At 26.2% G+C, this 12,862-nt stretch overlaps 1 protein-coding gene across 2 annotated transcripts; it reads left to right on the forward strand.

Moving 5' to 3' along the window:
* Positions 1-1,828: 1,828 nt before the first annotated feature.
* Positions 1,829-10,257, forward strand: LOC107455944 (dCTP pyrophosphatase 1). 2 transcript variants are annotated; one of them, XM_016073678.4, is made up of 4 exons: positions 1,829-2,104; positions 4,069-4,179; positions 5,429-5,463; positions 9,927-10,257. In XM_016073678.4, the coding sequence occupies exons 1-4, from the start codon at positions 1,983-1,985 to the stop codon at positions 10,133-10,135; spliced, it is 477 nt and encodes a 158-aa protein (XP_015929164.2). In that variant the 5' UTR covers positions 1,829-1,982; the 3' UTR covers positions 10,136-10,257. The 2 variants fall into 2 exon arrangements, with proteins under 2 accessions (XP_015929164.2, XP_042903409.1); XM_043047475.2 differs by lacking the exon at positions 1,829-2,104 and adding an exon at positions 2,138-2,304 and having other exon boundaries at positions 9,927-10,215.
* Positions 10,258-12,862: the final 2,605 nt, after the last annotated feature.

Below are 12,862 nucleotides of genomic sequence, written 5' to 3' on the forward strand. Positions count from 1 at the left end.
TGCTTTCTAGAACAAAGGTATTTTTTAATTAAATTATTATCTAATGACAAATTTAATCCAGCATCATTGGCGTCAATAAGAGTATGGCGATTTTTTACTTTTTTCTTATACGAATCAGTACTATTTCTCCATTAATTTTGCTTTTCACTACATTAACTTATTAGTTTTTCTTTTTAATTTCAATTATTATTAATTTTAAATTATGCAGTTTAATAGATATTGTTAAAAAAAACATCTAATCAAAATAAATATTTTTAGAAATACTAATTTGGGTGACGTACTAATGAACGTGAAGGTGAAGCCACTGTTATCATGTTCATGTAGATCAATGAGTTTAACTGGCATAAAAAAAATTAAAAAAAAAGAAAAGAGAAAATATTATGGAACTAGCAAAAAACTCCTTTCTCTTTTAATAAGAACTAAAAGCTAACAAATGTTGCTGTTGTAATCTTTAAAATATTTCAAAAGAAAAAAATTTTTGCAGTCTTATTTTTATTGAAGCCGTACCCAATTAAAAACTTTCCAATTTACACACGTCTCCACTGAACCAACTAATTGAAAATTTCAAACTGATTTTAGGGATCGGGGGGGCTGAATTTGTCCCTTGCAGGCGCTGCGTGAATATCAGGATGATGAAACAAATGTTCCTGAAGTTAAGAGACAGACGAACTCTTAATTTTATTATTAAAGAAATTTGAGGTGCAGACATTGATTAAATAGATAATTGTAATATCGATTCATAATTTATTTTATCGTGAATTATAGCTGTAAATTATAAAAAAAAAATTTTAAAAATTCAAATAAGAATGATTTTTTTAAAAAATTTATTGTTAATGAAAGAAAAAATTTTTAGCTACAGTTTCGAGTATTTCAAAGCACTATTTAACAGAAAATTTGAGCTTTATTTTTTATATTTTTTTAAGATTTATCTGCTCTACCGTGATTTTGAAAATTTAGATATTTTAAAGTAAATTTATTTAAAAAAAGAAAATCACATTGCTGCAAAATATTTATTTTTGTTTTCGAATAAAACTTCTATTTATTTTGTGTCTGTTCTATTTTATTCCACATAAACACATGAAAAACAAACGCTTATCATTATCTAATATAAATATAATTTTTAGAACGGAAACTACAAAAGGAACTTGGGGTGCGCATACCACCTCCAAAAAGATCTTATTTTTTGCAAAAAATTCCCGTCATGCCGACAAACAATTCCTATAGATAAAAACAACTTTTAAAGATAATTAAAACTTGCTGGCTACATAAAAGATTTGATTGCTTGGTACACGATCTGTTAGAAGTTGAACTCCCTGACATCTTCGCACAGTGCACAACGCATACAAAATTTTTTAAAAGCTAAAAATTTTTAAAATTTGTAAAAATTGAAATAATTACTTTTAAATCTAACATTTTGAACACTCAGCTTTAGAAAAATAAACAATTAATGAATATTTAATTAAAAGTGATAATTTACTTTTTAAAAACGTTTCGCAATGATTATTTGCTTTATATTTAGTGAAGCTTGCTAACTTTCAATTTTTTTGTATATTATTTTTCTCTTTGAGGATAGATGTCAGCACTAGACATAGGCCATTAATCTTAAGTTTTTTTTTTAGTTTTTTTTATGAAAGTTTATTAATTTTTTAAACCATTTCGTGAGTTCCAACTTTAAGTATGTAAATTATTATTTTATTGTAAAAGCTCTGTTTATTTTAATTCAAGAGAAAAGACAAAGAACAGTTTCATGTAATTACTAATCATATAAACTCTCTATGCAAGTCACAAGCAAACTGTTCAAACTAGCATAAAATTTCGAAATTAGTCTCCGTATTCAACATTTTTTTACCGCAAACTTTTGAAGTGAAAGTATTCAAAATCTTATCATATATATATATCAGTGAAATTTTTCGAAGATATTTCATCTAACTGATAATAACTTCTAGGAAAAGGAATCTTTTAAGCGTATTACTCACTTGAAAATGGAAGTAATACAAAATAATTCTGTTGAGGCAGAATCATGTTCAGACAAGAAATCGAAATCTGAAATGGATACTGATAGTGGATCTCATAAATTTTCTAATCATCCTGATCTTGAAGAATTGTAAATTTGTTTTCATGTTTCTTCAGTTTAAATATCTATTTCTGTTCTGAATTTACATATTGGATGAAAAATACCGCATTCAAACATAAACTTACTTTCCCATAAACAATTTAAAAAATGCACGTGTATTGATTTCTGACATTTGTTTTATTTCAATTTCCTTTCTATCAGTGTTTGATTCTAATTTCTGGAATTATGGTGTACTGATTTCTAATGAATATACTCTCAATCTGAAATTATATCAATCTTTCTTGAAATTTTCCGATTGTGATGCATTTATAATTTGATTTCTAGTGATATCTTTTACTTTGATTGCTTTTATGATAAAAATATTTTAGTTAGGTTTGATTTCTCATAATATAATAATCTAAATTTATAATAATACTTAAAAACAATATTTTAGCTATTATTCATATACTTTGTATTTATCAATAATTGAAACAACGTGTAATTAGAAAATAATGTATAATTATGTACATCACTATTTAATAATGCAATCATTCATAACTTATATAACAGAAAGCTTAGCTTCTGATGCATTGATAATCATTGAAATTATATCCTCTAATTGTGTTTTTATTAAAAGTATATCTCTACATATGTTTTAGCGTGATTCCAAAATTTTATTTTGTTGTTAAGGTTAATAATATAATTTGTGTAATCTTATTAATTGTGTAATTTAACAAAACATATTTTTATATGGTGTATTCTTATAAGATAAAGTACAATACTCTGCTATAAAAAAATTAGTCTTTTAATATAAATGTTTTCTCTGAACTGGAAGATGATATGCTTACTTCTATTTAGAAAGTCTTTGCTGGCTTATTATTTCTAATCGTACAGTGCAGTCATCATTATCAGGCTCTTAGAGTGTGTTGCCTATGGGAATTAACGTCATCAGTTCCTGTTTGTCCTACAATTGTCAAGATACCAAAAGAGTTTTGAAACTGAAAATTTAAAACGAAATATGCAGAGAGGTTATAGCCTGGGAGTGGCTACAAATTATATCCATAAAGATCTTACCGTCTGTGATGCCTTTTATTTATTTTCGCACAGGCTGCTGACCTGAAGTCATTAAAACTTGGTGATTATTTTGGTAAAAATACTTTTCTTGCACAGAAATCTTTCTCTTGTCAGGTATCTCAGTTTTTTTTAATGTCTTAGTGATGAAGTAAAAAAATTGTGCCTTTTAAATGGGGTTGTGAGGAAGATGGTTGATGTATAGAGATAATCACTCATAGAAGTTTCAGTTTATCTTAATTTTTGTTTACTTTTTGAGTCTTTAATTGTCAGCACCAAACTTCAATTATCAAAATTTATTTGTTCACATTGCAACTTTATTTTCCCACACATAAAATCAATATTCCCCCATGTTATTCAATAGGGAATTAAAAAAAAAAAACATTTTTGGCTAAATAGCATGTACTATACTCTGTCACAAACTCTGTTTAAAATTTTAAGAGGACACTTTACTACTGAAAAAAACCCTTCGTAGGAAATTTTCTTTCAATTACCTCAGTAATTTAAAATATAGAAAAACTGAGTTCTGGTAAACCTCAAAGAAGTAATCCTGCAATAGTTTGTTTGCAATTTGATGTTTTGAAAATATTTTTATTATCAGCATTTCAAACTTCATGGTTTTTTCTAGGTTTATGTGAGAAAAAAAAATTTCTAAATTTTAAAATATTAGAAGTGAAACAGCACTTGCTATGAACAATTTTTCCTGCAGTCGTGCATCTCATAAACCTGCACAACATTTTTATTCATCATTATAATGTGTATCAAATAATATTTAGTTTGATTAAAATTTACTCATTTTGAGCCAAGAATTTCAATAATTTTATATAAGAGAAACTTGGTGACCTATGTTTTAAATCAACTATTTTTATTGGTTACTAATTAATTGTTGCGTTTGTTTATAAATTCAGAAATAAAGTTTACTTTTTATGCTTTATTTTTATTAGCCGGATACTTCAAGCCCAATTTGCTGAAGATAGAAACTGGAATCAGTATCATACACCTAGAAATTTGCTACTCGCTTTGGTTGGTGAAGTTGGAGAACTTTCAGAACTTTTGTAATATTTGACTTTCCTTTTACTAATGCTTGAGTGTTATATCTTGTATGCAATTATGCATGCATTATTTGAAATTTTTTAAATAACCCATTTTTTCATTGTGTTTTTTTTCTCCTTTATTTCAATTTCTGTTTATATAATTACAAGTTTTTAAGATTAAGATTGCTTTGAGAAAATCTGTAACCTTTTTTTTTTTAATTAAAAAAAAAAGAAAAATATTTATCAAATATTTTATTTTATATCATGAATTTTTTTTAATTGAAAAAAGACACGGAAAACAGTCGGATTGTTAACCAGATTTTTTTTTATAAATCGTCTGTGTGTTACATACTGTTTAACAATAACATACTGTTTTGACATGGATAATGCCTACAATAATAAAAAATTTTAAATGAAATTTAAATGATAGCAATTTACAACTTAAGCTATAACTTATTATTTCATTCTGTTTCCTTATAGCCTCTAATGAAAAAAAGCACTGAAAATTTTTGTACCTACCTAAAATTTTACTATTACTTTTTTTTACACTGAAAGCAAATACATTTTTTATTTTGAAACTGCTTCAACGTACTGCTTCCTAGTAAAATCCCCATTCTCTACTTTATGAATTTTTAGGAAAAATCGCATGTTAGTCTCAATTCTTTTTAGAGAAAATTCTTGTTCTATTAGTTCATATAATTTTTGAAATGTTATTTAAGCTGTATTTTTGCTCAAAAAAGATAATTGTCATAAATGCTTTAGTGCAAAGATTTCTCAAATTCATTATCCATTGAAAATCACATAACGTAGATCTTACGTTAAATTTTTTTTTTATTCACCTTTTTTTATATACCTTGAGAATCCATTGTATTCAAAGCGTTTCGTGTTGCCAACTCAGTTTTTTTCCCTTCTGTTAAGAAATAATTATACAGTGCATATATATTTGTATTATAACATACATTTCCTATACTCAAATTTCTTTTTTAAATATGTTGAACAAAATATTTTTTTCTTATATTTCTCAAGTATTTATATTTTTCTTGTAATATTAAATTATTAATAATTTTTAAGCTTTTAAATGATTAAAGTGATCATTTTTGATTTTATAAGGATTATTAACTTTTAATTAAAAAAAGAATTAAAAAAATATAGAAATTTGATTTGTTTATTTATTTATTTTTTAAAGTTTTGTAGGAATACTTCTATTTTGTTATTTCAGAAAGTTGAGTTTAGATTTTTATTTTCTAAATTTTTTGTACTTTTTATGTAGCCAGTGGAAAGGTGAAGTTAAAGATGGCCTACCTGGTAAGTTGATAAACACACTTATATTAATATTGTTTCTAATTTTTTTCTTTCTTTCTAGTATTTCTCTATTATAGCCAGAGTTAGGTTAAATTAAAAACTTTTTTCGAACTCTCAATTCAATTCATCTCCGTTAAAAAACTTTCAACTCAATTTAAAAACTTTCTGCACACATTGATTAACTCATGTAACTAGCTATAACAACTAAAGTAAAATATACAAGCTTAACTCACATGATCCACAGTTAGAGAATGCCATTATTGTAAAGATTAGCCCTATACACATATGGTCATTATTATAAAAATAAGTCAATTATTCACAAAATATGTTAACATTTAAATTTATTTGATTACAGTTTATACTTCATACAATAATGCTTCATAATCTTTCCAAATCCCTTTACAGCCTACAACTATGTTGCCAAAGTTTTAGAAAATTAATATTTTTTATTTTCTGAAAATCCCAGTTAATTTAAAAAAAGTTACTCAAATTTTGAAAATCATCAATTTTCTTGAGTTATATATCTGTAGATTAAGAAACAAACTTTATTAAAGCACTGTAACAGTTAGTTATTAATCCCTAGCCTACGGCTGGAACAGCATATGATCCGATCAATAAACTTTCTCTCACAACAGCGCCGTATCAGCAGTTGTGCCAACAGTTTTCTTCCCCTGAATTTGCTTTACCAACCATTAACGTGTCATTTCTTCAAACTCCTCTTTCATAAGACCCTTTTGTTGGAATAGAAGTGTGAATTTGAGCTATGAGTTTGTTAGTGTCTGCTTTGACTTGCACTTGGCTGAAAGATATTTGTTATTTTTATTATTTTGCAAATTTTGAGTGCTCATGAACTTTTTGTTGTCTTTGTGGTAGCTGTGTTTCATTACCTTTTTTTGATTTGAGATCTATTTCATAAAATTATTTTATATGCAAGTTCTTTATTTTCATTTTCTTTTGACATTTGTTTAATTTCAGATCTGGTATCTTTTTCTTTCATATTATCCCACGCCTTTGTTAGGAATTTTATGAAAATTTTTATTATTTTTTCGGAATTTTTTTTTATTATTCTTACTAATATTTTTTTTATAAAGTATTATATAAAAATATTTTTATTTATCTGAGAGTTTATGAGTTAAAAATACATTAAACTTTTTGTAGTTAAAATAAGCCATTTTTAAGATCAAAGAAATTAAAAGAAAATCATACTGAGTTTCTTGTGGTTAAAAAAAACTAATTTCAAAGACAAAAAATAAATCAAACTCACACAAATCTCTTCTAAACTAAATATTGCTTTTTCCTTAAAATTAAAAACAGAAACTATTTTTGAGGGCGAAAATTTGTTAGAGATCATGCATACAAATAGCTAATTCTGAAAATAACAGGTTAAACAATTATGACTCCAACCCATCTGTGTTTTAAAATGCACTAAAATAGAAAAATACTCTAATGTATCATTTAAATTATATTATAAAGTCATTATGATTTAATGGTTTTGTGTTTTTAAATCAGCATTATAACTTAATTTGTGAATCTAGGGAGAGCTGTGAATTCACTAAAGGGAAAAAAATGTTTCATTTATTTAACTGCCACTTTTTATGATTTTTAATATTAATTTTCTAGACAATAAATTATGCTTGATTCTTTCGTTATAAATTAAATTTCAAAAAAGTGTTGACAACCAAGGCAAATTAAATTTTTACCGGATAAAGTTATTTTACTTATCAGAAGTGAGCAATGACTCCATTTAAAATAACCGTGTTAAAAATTTGAATTTTTTCTAGAAATGTATGTATAAAAAATTGTTGAAATTAAGTTATAAAGATGAGGCTTCAAAAAATTTTAACAAATCTATTATTGAATATTGTTTAATTGAAAGTATTATTCATTAGTATTGTTTCTTTTCAAACTGTTGTAGATTATAAACACTTTTGTGTGTGGCATTTCCTCACTTTTTGTTGTGTTATCTTCAGAATGTCTGCTTTTATTAATAATATATTTTGAGGTCTATCAGTCCTAAAATTTTTAACAATAGCTAATTCACTACACCCCAGGAAAGGACTGCACCATGACCAAAGCAAATGCATGTTTTGCATTTATAATGTCAATAGAGCTTGCATGAATGTGTCTGATAACAATCCATGACTTTTATGTTTACAAACATGTATTAGTTGTGAAGGACATCAGCTCAACAGATACTTTCTTTTGTACTAAACTTTGCAGCTTCTTACAAAAATAAAAATAAGCAAAACTTCTCAATTATATTAAAAATAAATTTAAAGAAAATATTAAGAAAAAATTCGGTTAAAAATTTTAAAGTTTTGAATATAAGATGAGATTTTTATTCTATCAATATAGAATTCAAATATAAACTTAATAGAAATGTGGCTCAGTTTTTATCATTTAATATATTTGTTGTAGAAAATATAAAAATCTCTGGTTTTCTTGTTTGAATTTACTAAACATATATTTTCCAGTGTCTTTATGTGTATTATTTTTTATAATTTTATTAATATTCTGATAGAATTTTTTTGTAAAATATTTATAAGTTTCTACAAAACACACATATGCAATATTTTGTGTACTTCTATAAGAAGCAAAGGTAAAAGGTTCTCGTAAGAACTAAATAAAAAAAACTAATGCTTAAAGACTAAGAATTATATAAAGAATAAATAAAAGGAGTATTTCGGTTGAAAAAATTGTTTTTAGAATCAAAGACAATATATTGTCTTTTATGTGTCTTATAATTAAACAGAGAAAAAATTTAGCAGATATTAAATTAAAAAACTAAAATTCAACAACCATAATATATTTAAATGGTGATGGACTAATTGTTTCAACTATTATTTTTTAATTTCAAATAAAGCAAAAATATATTCTTTGTACCATTTAATAATAATTTGTAGCTACAAAACGCTGCTAATTTTGAAAACATTAATTGTAAAAACTTTACAATATCTCATCAGGAGGCTAATAATATCCCATTAAGCTTGGTGTTGCCATCTAGTGACACTTTTAATAAAGTATAAGTCATTCATTCTCATTTTTAAAATAAAAATATAATGAAATATTTATAATATATTTCAAATGAATGAAGTCAATTTATATTAAGTTACTGCAGTGATAATATTATTATCATTAACTTCAGTATAATATTTTATACCCCCCACATAACCATAGTAAATATAATTTTTTTATCAAAATTTGAAAAGATATTGAAATCTGTTTTGTTATTAAATACTCATTAAAATTAAACTAAAAGAGTATTATTTTGTAATATGAATCAGATTTTCATATAAGTTTAAAATGATATTTTTATGATTTAAGAATATTAAATTATTTTTAATTATAAAGGATAGATTTAATGATAATTAAACATTTTTTAGTTTACTGTTTTAAATTTAAAATATTCTTCAAATAATGTTAATAATATAAATCTAGTAAGAATTCTTTTTCTTTGTCTTAATCCTGTGAAACCTCATAAATTTATATATGAATGGTTTCTTGTTAATGTCTAATAATTTTTATATGAATCTGCAGTAATGATTAAAAATAAAAGTGCATGAATATGCATGCATGCCATTGGACACTTTTTATGAAAAGTTTTTATCATTTACATTTGCAATGAGAAGCAAGAATGGAAGCGATTGTTAGTAGGAGAAGGAAAAAGAGCCAGATACTTATAAAGATTTAAGAAAATTATTTTTTTAACACTCTAATTTGTTTCAATTTTAAGAGACATTTCATCTTTGACATGACTATTGTATACAGAAGAAGAAATATTTTCATTTCTTTTATTATTTAAACTTAACTTACACTTTTGCCTGAAATTTATATGAGAATAACAATGTTTTATTTCTTATTAGTTATTAGAAATTTTTATTATTATTAATTAATTGGATTTGGTTTATTTTAGAACTTAGAACAACTTTTAAAATAAATAGAGATTGTAATGTTGTAATGCAGCATTGGGATAAAATTGTAAAAATTAAAAAAATTAGACCCCAAACGCTTTTTATTTTCACAAAACTGTTGCTTTTCTTTGCACCATTTTCAATGTAAGCATAGACAGTGCTGGCTATAGATAAGCTAAACTTGACCTAACAGTCATCATGAGTAACAGTTGCAAACTCACAGCAGCTATGACGAAGCCTTCGAAAAATAGCCTTAAATGTACCATTTAGAAAGGTCAAACATCATAATTCAAAAATGAGTTTCAAACTTTGATTTATTTTTTTTAATAAACAAATCTCCTTTTGTGTCTACAACAGTCTCATTACCATGTCGGATTGTTGTGTTCTTTTCCTTTATTTATTTATTTTTCATTAGACTTAATTTATCATGCACTTACTAATTAGCTTATCTAGAATAATGCCACTTACTTTGGAATTAGCATAGCTGATTCGTGATTTTGTGCTTTTTGTCTCTATGATCAACTTTGATGTATTATTCAAATTGTATTCTTATAGATTGGACTGAAAGTGAAAAAGAACATTTAGGTCAAGAACTAAGTGATGTTTTACTGTATCTGATACGATTGAGTGATAAATGTCGCATCGATCTTCCATCTGCTGCTTTAAAAAAAATCTCCATGAATGCTATAAAGTATCCTGCGTCTAAAGTGTATGGTTGCAATAAAAAATACAACGAATATGAAAAGGAAAAAGAAAATCATTAATCATCTTGGTATAATTAGACATTAATTCTTGTGTGTATTAAAATTATGTAAATAATTAACTCTGATTTCTATTTTTCAGAAACTCTGATTTCTATTTTTGTGGCATTAATAAATGATTTATATTGTCTTTTCTTGGTATCTATGCTTTAAATGCTGTTAAGCTATTTTAAAAATATTTATAACTTTTCAACTTTAAAATTTTAAATTATTCCTTAATGTATTAAAAAAGTTCTGCAATGTACAGTGCACATAATTAAAAGGATATCACCCTGAATAACTTTCCTTCTAATGATCGGATTTTAACGAATTAAATCCGAATTTTAATGGTTCTAGGAGATGACTTCATCAAGTATGCTAATAAATTATTTCTAACTATTAATAAAGTTACAAAATCGGACACAAAAACGTAATTTCTTTTTTTATTACATATTTTGATTTTTGAGCTTGAAGTAGAAGGGGGATGGGATAGTCTCAATCTAGAAATTATAGCGGATGAAATTTTGGTCCTGTTAATGTTATTTCTAAGTTGATGTTGCACGAGTTTCATTCAAGAAGCTACTTGCTCTTACACATTTCTCCTGAAATGCAGCTTAAATATTGTAATAGTAGTACTGTAATAGTAATAGTAGTAAAAATTAAATAACAATAAACAAAATAATGAAAATATTAAAGGAAATAAAAAATTTTAAATAAAAATCGACAAAAATTAGAATGTCAAAAATGTAAACAAAGTAAATTTAAAGAAAAATAAAATAAAAAATAGACTTGAAAATTTAAATATCATCGTTAAATTGAAAATAATTTTGAATTTTCAAATATTCTTGAGACTGATTGTGATAATGGGGTGCTGCATTGTCAGTAATGTTCATAGAATTATGCAAATTTAAGATTGAAATTAAAAAAAATGGTCCTAAAGGTAGGCAATCGAGTAATATCAATTTAGATATCTCCGAATTTAATGAAATTGTCTTGGATAACAGGTTAACTAACAAGGATTATACTTAATTTTTGAAAAAATGTCTGATGTTAATTATAAAATAAATAAAAAGAATATATATTCATAATAAAGAAATTACCAAAATAGTTCATGTATCAAAACTGCAAAGTTACCACCCACATGACAAACAAAAATAATCTTATGAGTAATAAATAAATATACCAATTTAAATGCTAATATGATCTAATAATAGAAATAGAGTTAGTTAAACTTTTAATGTATATTTTATATTAAATTTAATGGATTTTCATTGTTAATTGTGAAATTATGTATCGAATATGGCTTGTCAAAACATGGTTTCGGTGAAAGTGTTGTCTCCCTTTTCTAGATGATTCGTACCTTTCAAATTTTCTGTCAAGTTCAGCGTTTGATCTAAACTGACAAAATTATGGCGATGTTTGTTTCTTTTTCTCTGTTTTCGGTCAACACCACAAATAAATAACATTTTTGTATTATATATATCTCATATTTGAAACTAGGATATTCCAGCACAATATTGATGATATTCCGGACTGTTTTCTTCCTTTTGGGAATTTCAGCCCATTATTCACCGAAAGTCCCCCTAAAAATATTGAAGTCCTAAACATCAAAATAGAGCCCAACGTGTCATTTTTTTTAAACATAGTTAACAATACTGAAGTCTCTAACTTCAGATTGAACTTTTTATCTTACAACAAAAAATTTCATATATATATATACATATGTTATTGTGAATGACCGAAATTGGTGGTTGTTGACTTCCACCGGCGAATGTTGACAATCGTATAATCGCTTTCGTAAGTGTCCAAAATATACACTAGGTCTAGTTAAGTGCCACTGCTAGGTATATATTTGCCCGGTACGTCCTATATCAATGTATTTTAAGATCAAGTGCCACTGCCCAGTAAGCATTTAACCGGCACTCCAACACTGATGTTTCTCCTGATCTATCCTCAGCAGATATTAAAATGCCGAATAAATATAATAATATTAACGAATAAATTCTTATCAAGTCGGATATAACAAATATTTCGGACTTTCACCAATGCGATTGTCATTCACCGATGATTGTCGACATTCTCTTGATTTCGATCATTCGCTGCAACATACAGGGTCTTTATAATTAAAGTTCCATTTTGAAATGGCTATAAAAACAAAACTACCCGACCAAATGTCATCAAACTTGGTAAATGTCTATAAAAGGTCATGGGATTTTAGTTCCCGCAAAAAAAAAAAAAAGTCAAAAATTCACCACCAGCGAAGAATGGCGCTGTACGCAATAGTGTTAAACAAATGTGAAATATGCAAATTTGTTTTACACGTCATGCGACTTTGCAGTTATAAAAGTTAGGCGCCTTGTCTGAGCTGTCAGTGTTCTGAGCCGACAATGTCTGTTACCATGCAAGACCGTGCTTTGCTCGTGAAATGTTACTATGAATGCGACAGCAATGAACGGAGTGCTTTACAAAAGTTTCGTACTGTAAAAGGAAAACGCCGAGGTCCAATGACACAGCAAGGTTTACGGTAAAAGCCGTGTAAAACAAATTTACATATTTCACATTTGTTTAACACTATTGCATACAGCGCTCCGCTGGTGGTGAATTTTTGAACAACTTTTTTTTGTTTTGTTGCGGGAACTAAGATCCCATGACCTCTTATAGACATTTACCAAGTTTGATGACATTTGGTCGGGTAGTTTTATTTTTATAGCCATTTCAAAGTGGAACTTTAATTATAAAGACCCTGTATAT

This window comes from Parasteatoda tepidariorum, chromosome 2 (assembly GCF_043381705.1).
Source record: "Parasteatoda tepidariorum isolate YZ-2023 chromosome 2, CAS_Ptep_4.0, whole genome shotgun sequence".
NCBI classification, from domain to species: Eukaryota; Metazoa; Arthropoda; class Arachnida; order Araneae; family Theridiidae; genus Parasteatoda; species Parasteatoda tepidariorum.

Bases quoted from the DNA above. Each gene is read 5' to 3' on its own strand.
- LOC107455944 (XM_016073678.4), top strand. From the start codon at position 1,983: ATGGAAGTAATACAAAATAATTCTGTTGAGGCAGAATCATGTTCAGAC. The intron at 4,180-5,428 runs GTAATATTTGAC...CTTTTTATGTAG, and splicing joins GGAGAACTTTCAGAACTTTT to CCAGTGGAAAGGTGAAGTTA. The intron at 5,464-9,926 runs GTAAGTTGATAA...GTATTCTTATAG, and splicing joins AGTTAAAGATGGCCTACCTG to ATTGGACTGAAAGTGAAAAA.